General features: G+C 34.5%; 1 protein-coding gene across 8 annotated transcripts in view; it reads right to left on the bottom strand.

Annotated features, from left to right (window-relative positions):
- LOC105840125 (transducin beta-like protein 3) overlaps positions 1-25,367 on the bottom strand; it is a 191,941-nt gene that overhangs the window by 83,807 nt on the left and 82,767 nt on the right. For all 8 annotated transcript variants that reach the window (XM_036288352.1, XM_036288351.1, XM_036288346.1 and 5 more), the window contains one exon: positions 24,975-25,174. In XM_036288352.1, coding sequence (XP_036144245.1) covers positions 24,975-25,174 — 200 coding nt within the window. The remainder of the gene's footprint in view (positions 1-24,974; positions 25,175-25,367) is intronic.

The following is a 25,367-nucleotide window of genomic DNA, read 5'->3' as shown; positions in this document are numbered from 1 at the left end:
ATATAACGATAGACACAATAAAATAATTTTGCAGACAATGCTCGACCCCATGTCGCAAAGCCCGTCAAAACATACTTGGAAACGTTGAAATAGGAAGTCCTATCCCACCCGCCGCACATTGCTCCCTCTGACTATCACTTGTTTCGATCAATGACACACGGCCTGGCTAATCAGCACTTCCGTTCTTATGAAAAAGTGAAAAATTGGATCGATTCGTGGATCGTCTCAAAAGATGACCAGTTTTTTCGATGCGGGATTCGTATGCTGCCAGAAAGATGGGAGAAAGTAGTGGCCAGCGATGGACAATACTTTGAATCGTAAATGTATAACCAGTTTTTCATAATAAAGCCTCAAATTTCGAAAAAAAAAAACGGCGGAAGCAAAGTTGTACACTTATTATTAGGAGAAAGGCACCGAATTTAAAATATCACTTTGTTTTTTTACAATATTTCTTAAATAATAATTAAAAAAACAATGTTAAAAACATGAATACAAATTAAAAGTATCTCCCATGAAATGGTATAGTAATTTTTATAGTACTGTTTCGTATTTTTTTAATAATTGATGTTTTCGTGACACATGTCAAAAAGGGCATCTGACGAAATGGGCGCCTAATTTGCAATCCGTATACAATCGATGTATTAATGTTACATTTTATTAATTTAGACATCTATCCTGAATTATGTAGTCCTACAGACTCAATGTTATTTCGTTAGATTTGCCTAAGAGACATAATCGTCCAAATATAATTCTCGCTTTTGATAAATTTGTTTTCAGCAGATTTTATATAGAAAAGGATACAAATATATAAAATATGGATTTTTATTTCTTTAATTAACTGAACAAATCCTATTTTTATCAATATTCGTATAATGCAATGTTTACTTTCCAAGAAATAAAGAAGTTTCAATTTAAAAAACTGTTCCAAATTCGGTGCCTTTCCTCTAATATTATTATTATTATTATTAATATAACTTAAAAAAACTCTTATTTCAATATTTATTGTTTTACAAATTTCAAAGCTATTTTTTGGCACAGCCAATATGTACGAAACAAATCCGTTTCGAGATAAAGAATTCAGCGCATGGATGTAAAAGGATACAAATAGTATGCTTTGTATAATTTCTTCAAAATAATATGTCAAAAAATAACTTTTATATCACATGTGCGTTGCAAAATACCCCTTTTTTAACAATTTTCTGTATCGAAAATAGCCAATCGCACACAGTAAGCTACTTTCGGCACGAAAATATCATTCGCACGCCATGTAACGTCATCTTACCGAAAGTGACGATAAACCGTGCCGAAAGAACGGTATCGCACAAATTTTAACACAATTTCTCAGCACACTTTGCACAACAACATGCCATCAATCTTTTTCGCATACTGTGTTTAACACTATCTCTCAGCGCACATAAAAAAGTTCTTGGAAATACTTCAGCACCTTCACAAAGCTAACCTCTCACAATAGTCTTTATGAAATGTCAGTCGTGTTAACCAGAAAATATATTAACAAATTTTGTAGTTATTTTTAGTGGCGAAGGCTTCGCCCCCCCCTAAAGGGGCTTCGCCCCCTGGACCTCCCTCCAATCCCTATTTCCACACACTTTCGTGCGCACTTGCAATAAAAAATAGTATGCGATACATGTGCAGATTAGCTATTGTCCACTCGTGGCAATAGCCAATCTTCCGCACTTGTATCGCAATATACTATATAACGTGATTAAATTTAAATCGCAAACGGTGTCTCGCGTAAAAAAAGCAGCGGTGGTGCCTCGCTGCGCGTACACTTGGCGCGAGGCACTACCGTGCCTCTTGATATTAAAATAACTTTTAATTTAATCACAAAAAATGTCAAAATTCTGAACAAATCTTAAAAGAAGATATATTAAAATCTTTTTTGTTTTAATTTTACTTAAAAAAACCTTTACTAAAAAAGTACTTTTGAAATTGTTCAACTTTAACTTAGAATATTTTTTTCTATCTCTTACGGTTTCAACGATATTCGCTTTGAAAGAAAATAACTGATTTTTTTAAAAAGGTATTTCATCCTTTTAATGTAAGAACGCACATATAAAATAATATGTCTCTTTTATTTTTGTCTACATTTTAAAATATTCAAAGTATATTGAAAGAAAGAAGGAAATAGTTGGCTGTATTCCCTTGTATTAACTTATTTAATAAAAATAATAAAGTTGATTTAAGTATTAAAGCTAGCCCTGATACAACGTTTGCAAAACTTTGGCGTAACACTGCATAAAGTCACGACATGTATTGAGAGCTCGTGAAAAAAGAATTTTAAGAGTTTAGTAAAGGTTGATATTTTAATACTTGATTATATTAACGGTAAAAATGAATATATTAGCAAATCAGATGTCGGGACATCTGTCGCCGGTGTATTTATGTTGAAAAACAAGTATCATAAAAGTATTTTATAAAAGTTGAAAATATAGAAGTAGCTTTTGCGATAAAAAAGTACAAGAAACTCGTCAGACAATGTACGGATAGAACGAAACGCCTAAGCATGACCACAACTGTGTAATATGAATCAGATCAGTAAAAGTAATTTGTAAAAGCTGAAACTTGGTATAATGCTAATTTATTGAATCAAGCGACGCGGTAGTGGCTAATTTATTGAATCAAGCGACGCCAAGTACATATAAAATCCGCATGCAAACTTCACTGCGCAAATGTCGTGGCGCTACTAGGCTTTATCTGAAATTTAACTGTCAAGTTCACTTTCAGTTAAAATATTTCAGAAACTAAAATCATAATAAAAAATTTAATGGTAATTTTATTATATAATATTAATGTAAGCTTTCGATTGCGATCAGTCTGATTAAAATTGGGAACCTCAATTCTGAGATCTCGAAATCTCTTGCGTAAAAAAGCTCACTTGAATTATTTTCCACAGATTCACATGTTCACACACATGTAAAGTCAGTTTGTCGTTCAAGGGGTTTCACAATGTGCCTACATACAATTTTATAAAACTAAAATATATTAAAAAATTATTTTATAATGTAAATAATGAATATTGGTACGCGAAAAAAGTTTAAGTTAATAAAAATAAAATAAATATATAACATAAACAAATACATATATATATGTAAATGTCAAAAATATTAATAAAATAGTAAAAATTAATAAAATTACATTAAGCTTCTGATATTCAAGCTATAATTACAATTATATATGTATAATATATATTTATGTGTGTAATATTTGTGCGCGCGTGTATATATACATACATAATGTAATTGATAAATATTAGTACGTGAAAAAATTTAATAAAATTAATAAAAATAAAATAAATAAATAATAACACAAACAAATAATATACATGATATATATGTAATAAATGTCAAAATTATTGATGAAAAATTAATAAAATTACACAAGCCTCTTTACAAAAAAAAGTAAAATCGCATCAAAAAACCTTAAAAAAGTAAAAAAGATACGCCAAGTACATAAACGCGTGCTTTCCAAAATAAATTTGTTCAATACAATTAGTCAAGTATATTTTTAAAAAGACTTAAAAAAATTTAATAAACATCTATTTAAAAATTGCTTAAACGGGCTTGATGATTAAATTAAATGATTAAAATCAACCAACGGGATTATAGTGAAGCAAAAACTTGGCGTGTCCAGCTCGTTAAAACGCAATTACCCATCAATGTTATACATTATTATACAATATGAAAATTATTTGTACAAATAAAATAATAAAAAAATAATAACCTATCAAAAATTTTACAAAGTCAAAAAAGATATGTCAAGTATATAAACACATTCAAAAATGATTCTATTCAAAAATTATTTGAAAAATGGAAATATCAATAATAACAGATAATGAAGCAAAAACTGACAGTAAACCATTCATAATAAAACATTCAAGTCACATTAATTGCATTCTTGTATATACATTTATCAATATCAATAATATAGAGCCTTAGAAATTCAGAAAAAATACGAGCCGGGCACGCTAAGTTTTTGCTTCACTATAATCCCGTTGGTTGATTTTAATCATTTAATTTAATCATCAAGCGAGTTTAAGCAATTTTTTAATAGATGTTTATTAAATTTCTTTAAGTCTTTTTTAAAATATACTTGGCTAACTGTATTGATCTCAAATTTATTTTGGAAAGCACGCGTTTATGTACTTGGCTTATCTTTTTTACCTTTTTGTGTAAGAAAAAGAAGGTGAAGGAGAGAGAGCGGGAGAAGTGAAAAAATGGAATGCCGAGAAAGAAGTGAAAAGTAGGCAGGCAATTGGAGGAAAGAAATAGGGTGGTAAGGAAAGATTTTCCCAGAAAGAAGAAAAGTTAGTCCGATAGCTACCGTCAGAATTTTTGACCAATTTCATCACTTTTCATTTTAAGTTTTACTACTATTTGAATATCATAAATAGCAAAAATATAGGTTTGGCATGGTACGCGTGGTTCAAAGCTTGACAGAAATGAGTGAAAGATGTAAAAAATGAAAGTACTGTTGACCAATATCAGTACTGCAAGAATTTTTATTACTAATAATGTATAGAATAACATACCCCAAAAAATTGGCCTGGCAGTTTATCTGCGGTTAAAAATGGGTCTGGCACTTAAACAAAAACGTCAAAAAAATTATGTATTTTATCTTAAATCATTATTCTTGAAACTTTTTGTATAAGTAATTTATATTATAAAACAGTGCTTGAGCCTAGTTGCCCTTTTCGAGCCGATTCCCGAACGCGCCGCCTCCTATGCCCCCACTACCGCGCGCGGCCTTGACGGCCGAGCCGCCGATCTCGCCCGTACGCTTTGTCTCAGGAGCAGCTCTGTATAAGAAATAGTGCCCTGCACCACAAAATTTATTAAAATTACTTTAAGTAAATTATTTTTGTTTTTATAAACAAAAAAGTACTAACTTTTTTATTACTAATTTATTTTATGTAGTATAACAATATGTAAAAACGTAATATGTAAATTAGAATTTTGACAATAGTTTTCTACATCACCCGTGAGGTACTATTATTGATGCGTTTTTTTTAAGTGGTTTCCCCAGTAGACCTAATCCACTAAAAGATGAAATATAATATACAGCTTGGCAGGAAAACAAAATTTTATATATTGTAAGATATATAAAAACGACAGAAAAATTAGAAGAATACCAAGCTATATATTATATTTCATCTTTTAGTGGATTAGACCTACTGAGAAAACCACTTAAAAAAAAGCATTAATAATTTTCTTTTACCCGATTAAATACTTTAATTTTTTAATAAAATGTAATTTCTGTATAAATTTGCTTCTTAATAAAAATATAAAAATTTCTTGCTTTATATTATAAATAAACAGTTCGATAACAATTTAAATAAGAATTATGAGAAATACATATCCGATAATAATTCTGAAGAATCCAAATAAATTTACACTTAAAATGTTTGGAAATATATCAAGAAATTTCAAAAATGGAAAAGTATTGTTTTTTATTTATCCATGTTGATAATAATTATTATTATAAAAGTTGCCAAAGTTATTACAATATATTTATTTAAAATTTTAAAAAAATTGTTCTTACAAATGTGTAGATTTAATTAAATTGTTATTAATTATATTTAAATTATAACAAATAATATTATTAATTAAATTTTTATTCATTTTTTTACTTTTTATTAAAAAAAAGTTTTATATAAAACATACATACAGGGTGTTCCGTAAAAATTTATGCAATCTTTATAAGCAGGTAGAACGCATTAAACTAAACAGAAAAGTCCTTTACCATTTTTCCATTTTCGCAATAGTTAACAAGTTATTGTAAAATTTGCTGTATTAGCTCCCCCCGCGCGCCTAGCAATCTCAAGACTTAAGCGCTGGGGAGAGGATCGCCGCGGCCGGGCGCTCGACGCGCTTGCATTTGCCGGTAGGCCAGGCTAATACGGCAAATTTTACAAGTCAATAACTCGTTAACTATTGCGAAAATAGAAAAACGGTAAAGGACTTTTCTGTTCAGCTTAATGCGCTCTACCTGCTTATAAAGATTGCATAAATCTTTATGGAACACTCTGCATATATATATATCTTAAAAAAATAAAAAAGATAAGCAAAGTACATAAACGTGTACTTTCCAAAATAAATTTAAAATCAATATAATTTAAAATCAAATTTAAATTTAAAATCAATACAAAGTATAATTTTAAAATGACTTTAAAAAATTTAATAAACATCTATTTAAAAATATGCGGGTTTGATGATTAAATTAAATGATTAAAATCAACCGACAGGATTATAGTTAAGCAAAAACTTGGCGTGCCCGGCCGTATTTTTTTTTAATTTCAAGGTTCTATGTTATTGATAAATGTATATACAAGAAGGTAATTAATGTGACGGATGTTGTTTTAGTACTATCTGTCTGTTTTTACTTCATTATCTGTTATCATTGACCTTTCCATTTTTCAAATAATTTTTGAATGGAATCATTTTTGAATGCGTGCTTATATACTTAACATATTTTTTTAACTTTGTCCATTTTTTGATAGATTATTATTTTTTTATTATTTTATTCGTACAAATAATTTTCATATTATATAACATTGATGGGTCATTGCGTTTTAACGAGCCGGGCACGTCAAGTTTTTGCTTCATTATAATTCCGTGTCTGCTTACGAACTCGCCGCACGTCAAATCGTTTATATTTTAAATGTTTGCATTATTTAACTCGTTAGAAGTTAAGCCAAACAATTTTTATCACATATTATTAATTACCAAATTTAGAAAATTTCAAAGTTAATAAAATAATTACACTTAAATAAAAAGCAGAAAGAATGCGACGTTATCTTCATTGTCCTCCCACGCATAAAGGTGTTGTGCTATTTTAAACGGCTGCTAATAATATTTGTTCTACTAAAAAACTGCTAGACAAGATTTTTTTAATATTTTATAATATAAATTACTGGGTGTACTTCCGAAAAGGTGAAACCTCCAATCGCGCTGAAATTTTAACCAAAGCTTACCCTTGATTAGAGAAGAAAGTCCCTAAAAAGATTTTCACCGACAAAGCTTTATTTGCCCTTTATCACTTCCTAAAGTTGCAAACATTTTTATTGTATATCTCTGAAAGTATTGATTTTAGAGAAAAAAGTTTCAAACAAAAATTGAAGCTCATAAAAGGCTCTACAAAAAAGGTTATATACATTTTTTACGTACCCCTATTATTTTGGCAGTTATAATAACTGTTATAAAATAAAATAATTTTAATTTTGGATTAACAGGATTTTACTCGTATAAACACACGCGCGTGGATGAATATCCAATTGACATTGTAACATGGTCAATTGGATATTCATAAACTTAAATAATGACTTAAAATTGATTGGGTTAGAGTTAAGATTACAGTAACAAATGCGCACGGACCAAATGCATACGGATCAAATGCGCACAAACTTACCACATGGGTTGCAACTTTTCAGGGCACCCCTATCGACGGGATAGCGAGCGGCAAAGCCCTCCCTTGCACCTCCCCCGTGTGTCTGTGCGCGCGCGCGCGCGGTGTATATAAAAATAAAAGTGTGTGTGTGTGTGTGTGTGTGTGTGTGTGTGTGTGTGTGTGTGTGTGGGTGCGTGCGTGCGTGCGCATGCGTGCGCGTAGTGTGTGTGTGTGTGTGTGTGTGTGTGTGTGTGTGTGTGTGTGTGTGTGTGTGTGTGTGTGTGTGTGTGTGAGTGTGGGTGGGTGCGTGCGTGCGCATGCGTGTGCGTGGTGTGTTATAGTACGCATTTTCTATACTTATTTTTTACACTAATCTTTTCTGAGATACATAATAAAAGCTTTTAAAATGTTGAAGAAAAAAAAGCTTTTTTTCTTCATGATAGCCAAAATAATAGGTTTACGTAAAAAATGCATATAACCTTTTTTATAAAGCTTTTTATGAGTTTCATTTTTTGTTTGAAACTTTTTTCTCTAAAATCAATATTTTCAGAGATATACAGTAAAAATGTTTGCAACTTTAGGAAGTGATAAAGGGCAAACAAAGCTTTGTCGGCGAAAATCCTTTTAGGGACTTTCTTCTCTAATCAAGAGTAAGCTTTGGTTAAAATTTCAGCGTGATCGGAGGTTTCACCTTTTCGGAAGTTTATCCAAATTACTTATACAAAAAGTTTCAAAAATAATGATTTAAGTCAAAATACATATTTTTTTACATGTTTTGTTTAAACTGCCAGACCCATTTTAAACCGTAGGTAAATTGCCAAACCAACTTTTTGGTATTTTATCTTACAAATGATTAACACAAAAAATTTCAACGGTGATAATCTTGGCCAAAAATATCATTATTATAAAACGGCCCCGCCAAGTTGTTCCACTATCCATATGCCACACCTACTATTTACTGATGAGGAAGATGTATATAAAAGAAAAAATAGGCTTTAAACGGTGATAAAATGAATCACTGAAAACTGTCGCTAGCTCTCGGACAAAGTGGAGCGGATCAGAACGGGAAGAATAGAAAGAAAAATAATTGACGTGAAAAAGGCGTAATAAAGTAGAGTAAAGAACGTAGATGGGTTCGAGAAGAGTACAGTAAACAAGAGAAAGGATGGGAAACGGCGGCAGAGAGCAGCGGAAATGCTTGATGGAAGGCAGTCAGTGTATCGAGGCATCGATCTAAGTTGGATCGAGAAAGAAAAAGAGAGAGAGAGAGAGAGAGAGAGAGAGAGAGAGAGAGAGGGAGAGAGCGCCAGAAGACGCAGATGGTTAAAAAAAAAAGAAAGCGAAAAGAAATGGATGGCGATAGGATAAAGAAAGATGAGCGTAGCAGCGGAAGATCGATGATGGAAAATCGAGGAGAGCTGAGCGCGTGCGTGGTGGAAGCTGAGAGGCTCATGATAAAAAAATAAAAGTAGAAGCAGAGGATGGGAAATAACGGCAGACGGGAGATGGAGGTATAAGTTTTCGGTGGAAAACGACCAGTATATCGATACATCAATCTAAGATATTGAATCGAAAGAATCGAGAAGAAAAGTTGAGCCCAAGAAAGAAATTTTAAGAAAAGCAGAAAAGGAAAGGCAGGAAAGCAAACAGGCGTAGAAGTTTTGATTGAGAGCAAGTAAAAAAATAAAAGAGATAAAAAATAAAAGAAAATAAATACAAAACCACAGTTTAGAGTGAATAAAGGAGTTAAAAAAAGAAGTGAGAGAGATAAGAAGGTGCTAAGGAGTTGATGGTAATTATGAGAGAAATGCGTAAAAAGGCAAGAGAAAGGAAGAGAAGGATGGAGAGAAAGCGAGGAGGTACAAAGGAAAAGAGAAAAGGAAGAAAGAGGAAAAAAAGAACAATAAAGAGAAAAAAAGAAAGGAACAGGTAAAAAGGAATTAAAGAAGGAAGTTGAAGAAAGGAGACGCAGGTAAGAAAGAAAGGGTTGATAAAAGATAAAAAAAAAAGAAGATGCGAAAACTAAAACCAAAGCTAGAAAAGAAAGTTTTGGAAAAGATTAAGAAAGGAAGAAAAAGCAGAAAGGAGAGAAGAGAAAGAGAGCAAGCAGCGGAGAAGAAAAGCAAGAGAAAATGAGGGAGAGAGAGGGAGGGAGAAGAAAAAAAGATGGGACCAGGAATAGAGCAAAGACAAACAGATGGAAAATGTGGTGAACGAGAAAAAAATAAAGAAAAAGAAGGAGGAGGATAGAGTGCTGTGGTGAAATTTGACGACAGGGGAGGAGACATATAACAGAAGAAGAAAGAAAGAAAAAGAGAAGAGTGAAAGACGGAGAAGGAAAAAAGGAAGAGAAAGAGGAATGTGATTTGGAGAGAAGTGGAAGAAAAGGACCAGGACTGCTATTCCGTAATCGCCTATCGACGACCGTCGGTTCGGTACGCTAGCGACGTTTGTCGCTTACACGATCGGCAAACATGAGTTGGGGCTATTCTGAAACTTGCATTTTCCAACACTTGTCGTTACAAGCGACAGTCATCGGTACGGCTTTATCGATAATGTATAATCATAGTCAAAAGTTTAAGAAGGATATTTTTAAGCCAATAACAGAAAAGCTTTAGAAGAAAGATCGCGTATATATATTATGTAATATATACATATGTCGTATATTGTGATTAATAATTGATATTATTAATTATATAAAAAATGGATTTGCAAAAGACGTAAATAAAAAAGATAAAATTTATATAAATATTATAGTATTATAAAAATATAGTTTTTAATCATGTTTTTCTATACAAATAAAATTTTAAATAAATAAAGTTAATAAGTTAAAATTTATGTATTTTAAAAATAATTAATTAAAGTTATAACAATTAAATTATTTAAAGTTAACTAATTAAGTTTATTAAATTTTTAAGTCTATTAACTATAACTTTTAATTTCTTAACATATATATGTTAATTATGAACTCTATTTGTTGATTATTAGAGTAAAAAAAGTTAAAATATTTTTTGCAAATGTACTTAATTGATTGAGATAGAAAATAATAATAAAACAAAAGTATAAATTTTTTGTTTTTATTTTGTTATGTAGATATAAAAGTACATAAATATAAGTAAAAAAATATAGTAGTAAGTATATATATTTTTTGTTTTTGTTTTGTTATGCATAACATATATTACATGTAAATATATAAATAGAAAAATATAAATATTTTTTACATTTAATCTTAATTTTTTAAAATTAATCTTTGTTCTTAAAATTTATTTCTCATACAATTATTCTTAATTTTTATTTAATTATTCACGAGAAATAAAGCTATTATGTATTCACAATGTCCACGTATACAAAAATATTTTCGTCCTTAAAAAATTATAATAAAATCTATAAATTTGATACTTGAAGTTTTGTAATACACAAAAAATAATTGCTTTCAAATTTAAACTGCATAGATTCTCTTAATTAATTCTGACAGTTTCCAATGTAAGTTTCAATTCACTTTAAAGGAACACCATGCAGTGTTACATTGATGGTTTTCTTTAATAAAAGGAATAAATGTTCATGTTGGAAATCTAAAAAAAAATTACACACTTAAACTGAAAGCCAATAAGTTCAAAGTCCATAAATATATCTTTTTCTATATAAACAAAGTTTTTGCACTGTATCTGTATAAGATAAATTTTATAAATTTACATAAATTACGTGGCAAAAATAATTAATTAATTTACTTTAAATTAAATAATTCATTTCTATATATTATTATTTATTCGTATTCTTTTCTTTTAATCATTTTTAATTATAACCTCTAAAGACGGCTTTCTCTTTCAGAATAATTTTTCTCCTTTTTTCCTCTTTCTTTCTCCTTCTTTCCCAAGCAAAAAGTTGTCGGTATCGCGTTTTCGTCACCTCTAGGTGGTCACAATAAAATTAACGATACTTGTCGTTCGCATTCGACAAATGTCGTCTGATATTTGTCGGTAAACGTGTTACGGAATAGCTTTCATCATTATTTGTCGGCCGACGCCATTAACGACATCAATAGTTGTCGGTAAGTGGTTACGGAATAGCGCCCCAGGAAGAGAGAAGATAATTCGTAAAGATCATGGAGAAAAAGTGGAGAAAAGTGGTAGGGATAAAAAAAAAGAGAGGAGACGGGGAGGATACTGATAACAGAGTTGGAGGAGTTAGTAGGAAGCCATTTTAGAAAGGGGAAAGAAAATAGGAAGAAAATGCGGGTTGTAGGTAAATCTGACTATAAAAGAAAAAAAAAGAGATAAAAAATATTGAAAGCGGCAAAAGAGAAAAAGATAGTTATTACAAACAGAGAGATCTAGTTGAAGAATAGGAAATAAAGATGGGATGAGGGGGATAAGAATCAGAGAGAGGAGGAGAGGATGGATAAGGAGAAAAGAGAATAAAGGGGGTGAGTAGGAAGAAGAGTGAGAATGGAGGAGTATGAGAGAAGAAAAGGGGGCTTTAGATTAGGCGTAAAAAGAAGGGTGATAACTGTTTGTAAGGCTACTCAATGGTCAGGTCGCGTAGGTGATGTACAAAAAACGTGTATTTTATATTGATGAAATTTTTCTTGAACTATTTGATAAACAGGCAATTAGAGAAGAGGGGGGGGAAACTAATTTTATTATTTGTAGACATGAAGGCGGCTTTTGACTCGGTAGATAGAGAGGTTTTGATAACAGCAATGAGAAAGAGAGGAGTAAGAGAGGGGCTAGTCAAGAGATGTGGAGAGGTGCTAAAGGAGACAGGAAGCAGGGTGAAGGTAGGAAAAACGGGAGGAAAAAAGTTTTGGACAGAAAGGGGTTTAAGACAGGGATGCCCGTTGAGTCCGTGCCTGTTTACATTACTTTTAGCGGATATAGATAAAAAATTAGAGAAAGGAGGATGGGGGGGAATTGAATTGGGGGGAAAGAAAGTATATTCGCTGGCGTATGCAGATGATGTGGTGTTAATAGCGAAGGATGAAGAGGGAATGAAAGGGATGATGGGTAAATTGCAGAGTTATCTGAATGGGAAGAAGTTGGAAGTAAATACGGAGAAAACAAAGATTATGAGATGTAAAAGAGGTGGGGGGAGAAAGAAAAAGGTAAACTGGAGATGGAAAGGAAAGAAGTTAGAGGAGATAAATAGGTTTAAATACTTGGGGTACACGTTGTTGGCAAATGGAAAACATGCAAATGGAACACAAAGGATGGACATGTAGAAGAAAGAGTAAAAAAGGGTTCGGCTATTTTAGGACAGATCTGGGGAATAGGAAAAAGGAGGTTTGGAAGAGATTGGGGAAGAAGGCTATGGTTATTTGATAGGTTGGTGTGGTCAGTGGTAAGTTATGGAGTAGAGATTTGGGGATGGAAGATGAGAATAGGGATAGAAAGATTGCAGGAAAGATACTTGAGATGGATGTAAGGAGTAGAGAGAAGTGTTCCAGGATATATAATAAAAGAAGAATTGCAAAGGGATAGATTGGAGGGAAGAGCGGGAATGAGAGCATGGGGATATGAAAAGAAGTTAGAAGAGGGAGGAGGGGGAGAGCTGGCAAGGAGATGTTGGACGGAGATAAAGAATAAAGCGAGGGAGGGCAAGGCAAAATCGGGGTGGGAAGAAGAAAGGAAAAATTTTTATAAAGAGAGGGGATGGGAGGTGGAGGAGGTGGAGAGGTTAAGGGAGAAAGAGAGGCTAAGAGGAGAGGAGATGGTAAAGAGAGAGAGGGAAAAACAAAGAAAGGAAAGATGGGAGGGAATTAGGGATTCAAAGTACAATGGGTGGTATTGGAGAGTAAAAGGGGAGGGGATTCCGGAATATTTAAAAAGGAATTGGGAGAAGAAAAGATGGCAGAGGGTGGCAAGGTATAGGTTAGGGGGAGTAATGAGGGGGAAGAGATATTGGGAGGAGGAGGAGAGGAGGACATGTAGGTTGTGTGGATGGGGGGAGGAGACGTGAGAGCATGTTTGGGAAGAGTGTATAGATTGGGGGGTACAAAAAGGTTGGCAGGAGATGGTGGAGGAAATATTGAGGAAGGAGGGGAAAAGAGAGTGGTGGATGGAAAGGTTAGATAGATTAAGGGAGGATAGGAGGATGGAAGAGGAGAGAGGGGGAAAGAGAAGGGAAGAAAAGAAGGTAGAGCGCATGTGGATGGATGAATGTAAAAGAAATGGAATGGAAGAAGTGTGCAGCGGAAGCGGAGGTCCAAGTGTGAATGGGAATGGAGGTATGAATGCTCTTTCTCTCTCTCAAGCGAATGCAAATGTGAATGTGAGTCAAGCGGCGGATATTAGTTTAAGTACAGAGAAAGCGAAGACTGATTGTAAGCGGAGCGGAGGTCTGCTTGTACCCCGCAAGGGATAAGCAATAAACATTATTATTATTATTATATTGATGAAATTGTAAACCCCAAGAGGACATAGTAAAAAGTACATATTATATATATATATATATATATATATATATATATATACAAATAAATAACTACAATTATTTATTACATGATAATGAGGAAAAGATTAAAGAATGCAAATAATATAAATAAAAGTTAATCAAACTTTCTTATTATCAATAAAATAAACTTTATGCAAAATAATTTTAATGTCATTAAAAATGAAAGTTTAAACAAATATTAATAATTCATGTAACTTGAAAAATGTATAACATAAAAATGGATAAATATAAAAAATAACTTAGTTTTAAAATAAACTTCTTAAAAATATTCGTTAACATTATTATAAAGTACAAACTGTGCTATACTTATTTACCTGAATGTATTTTGTTTTACCTTTGAGAAAACATGAGAGAACATATCGATTCACTTGATGTGTATGCTCAGCAACATGGTACTTGTACTTGAGCTATATTGCATAAAATACAACAAATAATAAATTTATATTCTACTTTCTTAAATAATAATTACATACAAAATATTTCAAATAGTTACATTCTACTGTATAAAATACAATTAGACTGTTTTGTTTTATATTCTTCAATTTTTAAAATTTATTTTACATTTACAATTTTTTTCAGTTTAAATTACATTTCTCTTTCTCACTTTAAAATGATTAATAAATATTAGAAAATGATAGACTTACCTTGCTTGAGAAGTAGTTTGATTGCAAAAAATTTATCTAAATTTTTGTCCCAAAACAGTAAATTTTCTATATCAGTGCACATAGTAACCTTGAATCTCATTTGAAACTGGCGGCAAATCAATATTATGAAAAGTCAACAAATTCTCCTAATAAATTATCAAAATAGGTTTGCATCGAGTGTCTTGTACAAATAAACGTGCACCGTTTCCTTTTTAGTGCAAGTTACACAGATAGGATTAATTCATTGCTCCATATTATTTCAAAATATTAAAAACATAGCATCTTCTAACAAAGCATCCTCTAAAACTGACAATCATGGTCTAACGCTTTTTTCGTTCTATCATCACATCTACTTCTTTAAAAACAAATAAGAAAGTAACCGCCGTTTTCGGGACTGAAAAGATTTAGGCCGGTATTCATAATCCGATCATATATTTAAAATTGTCTTAAGTTTATCTTTAGATACTGTATGAACCATTTCATTGATCACAAAGTATCTAAAGATAATCTTAAGACAATCTTAAATTAGAATTTTAAATGAGATTAAGCTATAATACCGGCCTTAGTATTACACTCGAATACAGCAAAAGTTCAAATCCGAGCGTAGATCTGACCTCCATATACCTATCGATTTATCTGGCTATATTAGCAAAGAAAAAGTTTTTATTTTAGTTAAAAAATCAAATATATTTTTTATTAAATTTTAATTTTAATGTATAACAATACAATAGTTTTCAATTAATATTAGGATTTTATTTAATTTTATCAATAATATTTTTTTTATTATCTGTTTAATTAAAAATATCAAAGATAAAAAAATAAATCTTGACTGGTAACTGCATTATAACCGTGCACAAAATCTTTCCTTCTATCGATTGCTGACGGCATTGATTTTATCTGAAAATTATCTGACTCTGTTTCTTTTATAAATTATATTCAATAAATTAACATTATACCTAGTTTCAGCTGTCAGAAATCACTTTCACTGACCCTATTGTTACTACACAGTTGTGATGGCGCGTTGCGTTCTACCCTTACACTGTCTAACAAGTTTCTTGTACTTTTTTATTACAAAAGCTTCTACATACATTTTCAACTTTTACAAAATACTTTTATGATACTTGTTTTTTCTACATAATTAAAAGCGCACCAGCAAGGGTCCCAACACCTACTTGCTAACTGTAGTATATTTATTTTCACTGTAAATATAATCAAATATTAAAATATTAGCCTTCACAAAACTTTTGCAATTTTTTTCACGAATTCTTGGACTATTTCTACTGGAAGCAACATTAATGGTGGCAAAAACTTTAAATCTAAATATTAATACACTAATTCTAACCAACCGTACTATGTTAAACATATCAATGAGTTGTAAATCGCCTCCTAACGGTCTGCATCGGATCTTAGTAATGGTATATAATTCTTTTATTAAATTCAATTTTCTTAGCTTTATTTTAAACTGCGCACCGACAAGATTTGTCAGACTTAAGATACAGTAACTAAGCTAAATTTCGATGCTCAAGAGCATCCTTTGAGTAACCTTTTTCTTAAGTTATTATTTTTTCAATTTTTATTTCTCAAAATAATTATACTTTTTAAGCAATACTCAAAATCCATTTTATCCCGGTTCTATGTCTATCTTTCTACACCTCTCCAAAATTGTTTTTTTTTTATTTGTCAAAAATTGACAAAAATACAAAAATTAAAAATTGAAAGATATGTCGCCAGTAAATAAATAAGGTAAAGTCTCTTTACATCGACCGAACTGGCCAGTTTATTGAACACTTAATAAATATACGACGGTTCGACCCCCTTGGTACGGGTCCTTATCAAGTAAAATCTATAACAATTACATCAGTGTAAGGCAGTAATCATGGGCGTATAAAATAATATAAGAATATGAATAGATACCTAGGTCTACATAAAAGTTGTGAGAATAATATTAGTTATATTTTACATCGTGCATCGACCATGCTATAATGATGTGTGCAGGCATATCATAACACTATAAACAGATTCGCAAAGAAAAATGACAATGTAATGTAACTAAAATCAAAACGCGGGTGAAGTTGAGGTAAATTAGGCAGTCAACTTACGTGTCAGCGTGTCAAAAATTGTATAGCCGGAGTCATAAGTCGAATTAATTCGTCACAGATTAAAACACAATAAAAAAAAGAGAAAAAAAAACAATTTAAGATAAAACGTGAAGCAAACTTCCGCGGGCGCACTAAGTCCGTAAGTTTAGTATGTCTTAACCGTGGTACGGTAGCAAGCGGACTAAAATCTTCGAGAAACAATATATGCACGATGTCAAACTAAAAAGTGAATAAATAAATACACGAGAGAAAGCGAGAAAGCAAAAGAGAGAACAGAATAGATTAGACTGATTTTATTATGCGATCATAAATAAGGTTTAAGTTGTCGGTATCTTTTTTTAAATTTATCGTATTATTATGTTTTTTAATAAAAAACATCCACGATCTCTCTCTTTCGGGTGTGTCTTTCGTCATATAAAATCTCGGGTAACTGGCAGTCAAAATCATGGTTGTGCAAAAAACGGTGCTTGCTAACGACAGACAAACTATCTTCATGTTTCTTAATATTTTATTGATGTTCTTTTAATCGAGTCTCAACGTGTCTTTTTGTTTATCCGATATATGTGGCGTTACAGCTCCTGCAATTAATTTTGTACACGACTTCCGTTCTCTTGTTAGTAGGAATTTTGTCCTTACCCCTCTTAATGTAAGCATCTAATTTTTTGGGTACCGTATAAAGTGTGTCAAGGCCAATGTTCTTTAATGTCAAACTAATGTTCTCACTAAGTCCGCGGATATAAGGAATAGTGCAATTTTTAGTGTCAAGGCTTTTTTTATCTTTATTCCGCACTAGATGGTTGCAGGCTTTTAATTCCTTAACCCGTTTTTTAATACGTTCATTAATTAATTGTATGGAAAAAAAAATTAAAAACTTATTTTTGCGATTTCTTTAAACTCTATTTTTTTAAGTATTTAATGTTAATATTATTGTAAATTATATCATTGTTCTTGTCATAAAAAATGAAGAAATTCATATAGCACAATATTGATTTCAGTCCATCTATTAAAATTTAATAATTAAATGCAGAATGCTTGAAAACACTGAAATACATTTATAACCCAGTATGTTTAAAATTAAAAAAAAAGTTTATCATTCTAAGGTTAACATGTTCAAGACAAAAGCAAAAAAAATACAAACAATAAAAGAATTAATTATCAAACAGCCCTGTACGACAAAAATTGTTGTGTGACCTAACCATTACATAGATGTCGAACATGACTCCAATAACGCGCTAATATACAAAAATGCATAAAAAATACATCTGTTTTCTAATAATCTAAAATTTCTACTAACTTTCTACAATACAAAATTGATAAAATATAACAAAAAACATTTAATTAAAATAACATGTTAATTAAAAAAAAATACTATTTTAAATATTTAATTTCAATTAAAGACATCAACTTCTATGATTAAAAAGTATTAATAACAACGTATTAATAGTATAATAATATATCGTATTATATTAAGCTCATTAATATACCATAACATAAATAGCATTGTTCAGATATTTGTGTTACAAGTGCTGTTCAAAAAATAGATATTTGTGTTACAAGTGCGGAAAATAGGCTATTTCCCATAAATGCAGAGAGTGGACGCACAAACCGCAGATGAGTTTAAAGCAAAGGGTGGAGGGTTTACGGGAAGCAAAACCCCTCGCAATAAAAAAAATTCTTTATCTTTGCACTATTCCTACTACACTGTGCTACGACTTTCACTGCTTTAATATGCTGTGATGTGATACAAATGTTTATGCGACACGGATTATTGACAAGATATTTATTTAGAGTTAAATTCGTTCAAACGTCGAAAGTTTACCATAGATGTCAATAAAATGTTGTCAGTAATTTTTGCAAGTTTTCAAGAGTTGCCATATGCATGTCAAGAGATGCCTGTGGTACGACGCAAGCGTCGGAATAAAGAAAAACGTATGACAAAATAATCAATTGTGCGAGATTTAGGGAAAATACCCAAAATGATTTCCGCACGATTTTTCTGTACGGTTGATCGGTGGGTGAAAATTACTTGTGGGTAAAAACTGCCCGCGCACAATCAACAACTTTCCAGCCGGTAGAGGACCACAAAAAAGACCATTCTCGACGCACGTGTAACAAAAATTTTATTTTAATTCTTTGTGTCACTGAGTAAGCCACCAAGGTTTCTCTAGCTTTTTAAGTATTTTAATAATTTTTTAACCTTTTAAAGTCAGTTTTTTTTGCTTTCTAATAGTCCGAAATACCTTAAGGTATGTTTAAAAAATATATATGATTGAAGTAGCAGTCTGTCTCAGACCGTCGTTGTGTAAACATCGCCGCTCATCGCTCCTGCTGTGCCATACATTATCTGTCTGATCTCTTTGTGTCTTACAATTTCCATTCTCATATTATATTCTATCGTCGAATTCTCGTCTAGCTTATTCGCATTGTAGCTGCGAGCGGGATGGTCGTCAATTAAGGTATTGCATTGAGAGTGTTACATTCGCACTATCTTTCTTTTTCCTCTTCTGCTTGCTTCTCTCTTTTTCGACTGCGTCATCGCCGTGCATAGCGCCCGTCTTATCACTACTTGCCCCCCCTCCCTCCCTCCCTTCCCTTCCCTCCCCTCCCTCCCTCCCTCCCTCCCTCCCTCTCTCTCTCTCTCTCTCTCTCTCTCTCTCTCTCTCTCTCTCTCTCTCTCTCTCTCTCTCTCTCTCTCTCTCTCTCTCTCTCTCTCCCCCCCTCTCTCTCCCTCCCCCCTCTCTCGCTCCATTTTCTTTCCTCCTTCCTTTTGCTTGCTTCACTTTTTTTTTTCTTTTCCTTTCTACATTACGTCATCATACACTACATTTACGATGAGCGAGCCTAAGTGTTCCAAATGTAAACGATTTCTCTCGCGCTCTAACAAGTGCATCCCACTGCGTGCGTTCGGGGTCTGTGCTCCCCGCTGTCATTTCCGTCTCCGGAACTGCTTCCGGCGGCCTCTCAGCCACGTTTTCTGGCGGATCTGCTGCCCGACGTAGAGATGATTCTGCCTCGACTCTGGCATCGGCGTCTCTAAGGACTCCTGCGCCTAGTGGGCTCGCGACATGTCCCCCAAGGGCTGGATCGGGCGCGGCCCCCTCGGCTTCCACCCTCGCCTCCCTCTCAGCCCGGCTTGCTGATTTTGATTCACGCCTTGCCCTCTTAGAGCGATTAGAACTTAAGCTGGATGCTCTCGGCTCAAGGCTGTCTGGCATTGAGGCGGCACTGCATCGTATTTCAGACGTTGAGACTCGCATTGAGGGGCTCTCTACTGGCCTCCATGGAGGCGCGTCTTGCTGCGCTTGGTGAGCGCTGTGATGGTCTGGAGGTGTCTCGTGAGCCGCGGGCCCCCGCTGCCGCTGCTGTGTCGGCCGACCTTTCGACTCAGTTTGAGCATATGCTGAACAAGAAGCGCGACTTGGAGCTTATAATTTTTGAAGTTCCTCAGCTTCCACTGGAGGAGTGTTTGGCCACTGTCTTGGCCTTGGCCTCCGCCCTCCACGTATCGCTTTCTCCCTCGGAGATTGTCAGCGTTCGCAGGATTCCTGGTCGCGATAACTTGTCGCGTCCTATTATGGTGAGTCTGTCAACTGCTGCTCGTCGCAATGAGCTCTTGACTGTGGCTCGACGTCGTCGCGACTTTTCGACCTCGGACGTTGTTGGGTCGTGGCCGCCCTCCAGGATTGTTTTTTATGAGCGGTCTACTGCAGCTAAACGTCGTCTTTTCTCGGAGGCTCGTCGGCTTGCTGAATTGCATGGGGTGAGGTATGTCTGGATGAGACATGGCATCACGTACTTTCGGATGGCCGAGGGTTTCTTATCGCATCGCTTCACCTCAGAGGAATCTTTCATGGCTGCGATTGGAATGTCATCGGCTGCCTCACCTGCTGGCGCCCCGGTTCCGTTGACCTCTACCACGTGACGGTCGTGCCGTCCGTCGTCTGCTGCCTTGCCTCCGCATTTGTCCGGCCAATTCCTGCGCGTCTACCACATTAATGCGCGCTCGCTATTGCCCCACTTCTCGGCGATCAAGGACCTAATCGTGCTAAACAAACCCGATGTGCTTACTATCGGAGAAACATAGCTACGAAACCATATTGAATCAGACCTAATTAGCCTACCCGACTATGCGCTGGTCCGTTCCAATCGGGCCTTTGGCTCTCGCGGCGGAGGAGTTACATTATACATAATCGACTCTGTCGTTTTCACTAATCGAGCTTTCTGCGTCTCCTCCTGGCTCGCGTGTCGACATTATAGCTGCCTCTCTACGTCTTGACCAAATGCGTTTGGCCGTCGTCTGCGTGTACTGGCCTCCTTGCTCGCCGCGGTCCGACCTTGACTATATTGAAACATGCTTATGTCATGTTGCGAGCGTTGACTGCAATTTCGTTTGTTTGGGCGACCTTAACGTCAACATGCTTAGCATCTCGGATCATAGCGTCCTGAGATCCTGAGGGACATGTCCCATCTGTCTCTCAGACAGATTATTTCAACTCCTACGCGTATCTCGGGCGGTTCATCATCACTCATTGACCTTGTTATGGTCTCTTCTGTGGTTGATGTTGCTGACTCGGGCGTGGTGGACGATATTGACATCAGCGATCATCTTGCTGTATTTGCGACCTTGAATACAGTCGGCCTTGTAAACGGTCGCAAAATACGATTTCTCGGAACCTTCATGCTATTCAAGCTGAAGTCCTAGAGTCGAAACTGAATTCAATCGACTGGTCTCCTGTCCTCGGTGCTACGCATATTGACGTCATGGTTACTCATTTCACTTCATCTTTGCTCACTATCTTTGACCGTCTCGCCCCTCTGACGAGCAGGCGCGCCTCTCGTCCTCCTTCGCCTTGGCTCAATGGTGGGATCAAAGATCTTATAACCCTCAAGCATCGTGCTCTTCTCAGATTCAGGCGGACTGGCTCTGCGGTTCACTGGGCCAGCTACAAGCGTTTTCGGAATGAGGCCAATTTCGCGATTCGTAGAGAGAAAAAAGTATTCCTATCTCGCTCACTCTCCGCCTCCTCTCCTCGTCAATTTTGGCGTAACCTTACAATCCCTGGTGGCACACGCTCCCCCTCCTCCTCCTCCCTTCCTGCCCACCTCCTCAATCCTTCTCTCTTGAACGACCAGCTTCTCCTCATTCACCTGAACTACTGTCCCGTCTATCTTCCTCTCTTCCTTCTGTTGCCAAAAACTTCAGCTTCTCGCCTATCTCCCTTCGGGAGTTGTTCAATATCCTCAAACACATCCGCCTCTTATCCTCTGGTCCCTTCAACATCTCCGGCAGGATGCTTCTTCTCTGTCTTCCTAACTGCTTAGACCCCCTCCTCCATATTTTAAATACGGCACTATCCACTTCCATCTTTCCTACCTCCTGGAAACACTCAATTATCCTCCCTATTCCAAAAACTCAAAACCCGTCCTCACTCTCGTCTTTCCGTCCTATATCTCTTCCCTCTTTCTTCTCTAAGTTACTTGAACGTATTTGTTATATGCAACAAAGCTCGTTCATCGAGGCGTCTGCTATCCTCCTTAAGCATCAGTCGGGCTTTCGTGGCATGCACAACAACGGAGCTACTCCACCTCTCTTACTGTGTTCTGTGTGGCTTCGACTCGGATCATCTTTCGGCCATTGTTGCCCTTGATCTTACCAAGACCTTCGACACTATAAACCACGACCTCCTTCTTGCCAAGCTCAGGATCTATGGTCTCTCTCCCTCTACTATATCCTTACTTTGCTCCTTTCTTTCTAATCGCTCGCAACAAGTCCTTGTCCACAACCCATTTCCCTTACTATCTTCTCCTCGTCAGGTCATATCTAGTGTTCCACAAAACTCTATTCTGGGCCCGCTTCTTTTTAACATATTTGTCTCTGATCTGACCTCCATCTCTCTTTCTTCGCAGCGATGACGTCATCCTTCTTAGCTCTTTCCATCATTTCGATGCCGTAACCGCTTCTTCCAGATTAAACAACGATCTTGCTATCGTTACCAACTGGGCGTCTTGGAATGGCCTTTGCCTAAACCCCTCGAAAACCTCCCTCCTAATCGCTGGTTCTCTTGCTCTCCTGTCTCGTCTCCAAGCTTTCGATATTTTCCTTGACTCATCATCTATTCCTCACGCTTCTTCCATTAAGCTCCTTGGTGTACATTTCGATTCCTCCTGGTCCTTTAAACCTCATGTTACTGCTAAACGTCGAACATTTTTCTCTCGGCTACGTCTCCTTTATCCTTTCCGTCACATCCTCTCGTCTTTTCAAAAACTTGTTGTTTCTCAATCCATGATCTCCCTGTTCGACTATGCTGATGTCGTTTACGCACCTGCTCTCACCCAACATCTATCTGATCATATTCAACGTGTCCAAAACTCTTGTCTTCGTTTTTTTTACGGTATCCGTAAATTTGACCACCTTACTCCTCTCTTCAACAGCTCAGGTTGGCTCAAAATGCGTCCTCGCTATATCCTCCACTTGTGCTGTTTCATTGTCTCTCTTCTTCGTTCCAATTCTCCTCCATATCTTAGGCGTCTTCTTCAACTCACCTCCTCATCATCAATCCTTCGTCATCATCAATCACCTTCTATCCTTCCCCACTCATCACTCCTCTAAATTTCGTGCCTCCTTCTCTTATATTGCTGTGTACTATTATAATCAGCTTCCGTTGTCCATAAAATCCACTACCTGCCTTCTTTCGTTTCGGAAGGAAGCAGCCCGTTTCATTTCATCATCCTTCTTCTCTCTTAATGTTTAAACTTGCTTACTTATTTTGCGTTTTGTTCTTTTATATATGCTTTATTCAATTTTCTCGGCTGAGTCACTCTCTTCGAATTTTGTGCGACTCTTCTTTTTTTTGTACTTTACCTTAACTTCTAATGTTTAGTGCGTGCTTATGTTTCTCTCTTTTTCTCATGTGTTTCTGGGAGGTTTCATAGCAACATTCTTTGTTGTAGCCTTTCCTAGTACATGTTCTGTACTTTCTTATTGTATTCTAGCTGTTTTGTTATCAAGCAATAAAGTCCTATTATTAAATTTGTATTTAATTATTCGCTATAAATAAACAAATACCAAAAATTTGCTGTTTTTTTTTAAGAAATTTATTTCCTCTTAGAGCGCCAATTTCTACAAAACTCTACTAAGCGGTTTTAAGGTCGCTAATCACAAATCCGTTGTCAGATTTTCGAAAATGACGGATGTAATGTAAACAAATATTAAAAATTCAACTAATTTCCATAAAATTGATTATTTAGGGTGCTGATTACGAATCCGTTATCAGAATTTCAAAATTCAAAATGGTAAATCCAATATGGTGGGCATAAAATAAAAAATTCAACTAATTTCCGTAAAACTTAGTATCTTGGAGTTTCGTCATATTAAATCCGCCATTTTGAATTTTAAAAATCTGACAACAAATTCGTGATCGGCACTCAGAAAAACCCCTAGAAACTAAGTTTCACAGGATTTGGTTTAATTCTTGGTTTTACATCTGCCATATTAAATTCGCCATTTTAAATTTAAAAAACCTGACATTAGATTCGTAATCAGCGACCCAAAAAACCTCTGGATACAGAGTTTTATCAAAATTGATAAACAAAAATAATTCGTGACTCAAAGGGTTAATTGTTCATTGTTAACCCCTTAACAGTCTGGTGAAAATGAAATTTCCGTGATATCACCCTAGCAATTATAAACAGAAGTTAAACTTATATTAGACTTTTAAATGGAGTTTGGACATTGTTTATAGAAACCCATAATGAAGTATTTTAAATTGATATCCGATGTCATATTTGAATTCAGCAATCTCAAAAATCTTAAAATATCCATTGTTATAAAAATCACAAAAAAGTAAATCAGTTTTTAAAAATGTGTCCTTACACATGCTTTGAATACGTTCTTCCCCTGCATGTGTATGCATCATACATTGCAAAGATTAGAAAGAGAAGACTCAAATAAGAAATCTCTATATTAGCTGCATTTTTTTGCAAATCGGAGGTATTCTTTTGCTCTTTTACTTTGAAAATCGTTCGGCCATTCACATCTCAAATTAATTTCAGTAATAAAAGATTACATAATTTAAGTAAACAAACATTTTTTCATGGCCAATGTACTTTCATATCATTTCTTCTTTTTCTACATCTGTCAGCATAAATGTAATCCTATGCTCTGTCTATTATATGTCATCAATACTATCAACTCAGAAATCTAACTAAAAATTGCAAATTGTGCCGATCAATGTTTGTTATAACGTGCTTGTGATTTATATAAATTTTTTCAAAATTTCTTAAGTTTTTTTTACTTAACCTTTTCTGAGATACAAGAAAGTCTCAAGTATTAAAATGTTTAAGTGTAAATTATTTTATATCCAAAACACACACTAACCTGCTTTTTGCACTCAAATAATTCCAATGAATAAACAATAATGTTATGATCAGCAGACGCCACTGCAAAAATATTATGGACACTATTATAAAATAAATGTGTAATTGATAACCCTTCCTCTTCCTTAGCGGGCGGTACCAAAGAATCGTCCTGAGCGTAAATCTGCTTGCCCGTTTTCATCTCCCAGATTTTAACGACACCTAGAAAATTCCCATATTAAGCAAATTAATAAATAATTTATACTGTTTAGCAAGTATAATAAAATAAAACTTGAAAGAGATAACTCTATGTATTACTTGTGTATGTAATTATTCCATGTATAACAAAGCATTTCGAATTTACCTACAAAAAATGTTCAACTCAAAAGTTTAAAACTTCTGGCACCTCGCCACA

The sequence above is a fragment of the Monomorium pharaonis genome, chromosome 6 (assembly GCF_013373865.1).
Source record: "Monomorium pharaonis isolate MP-MQ-018 chromosome 6, ASM1337386v2, whole genome shotgun sequence".
NCBI classification, from domain to species: Eukaryota; Metazoa; Arthropoda; class Insecta; order Hymenoptera; family Formicidae; genus Monomorium; species Monomorium pharaonis.
This window is presented reverse-complemented; position numbering and strand designations above follow the sequence as displayed.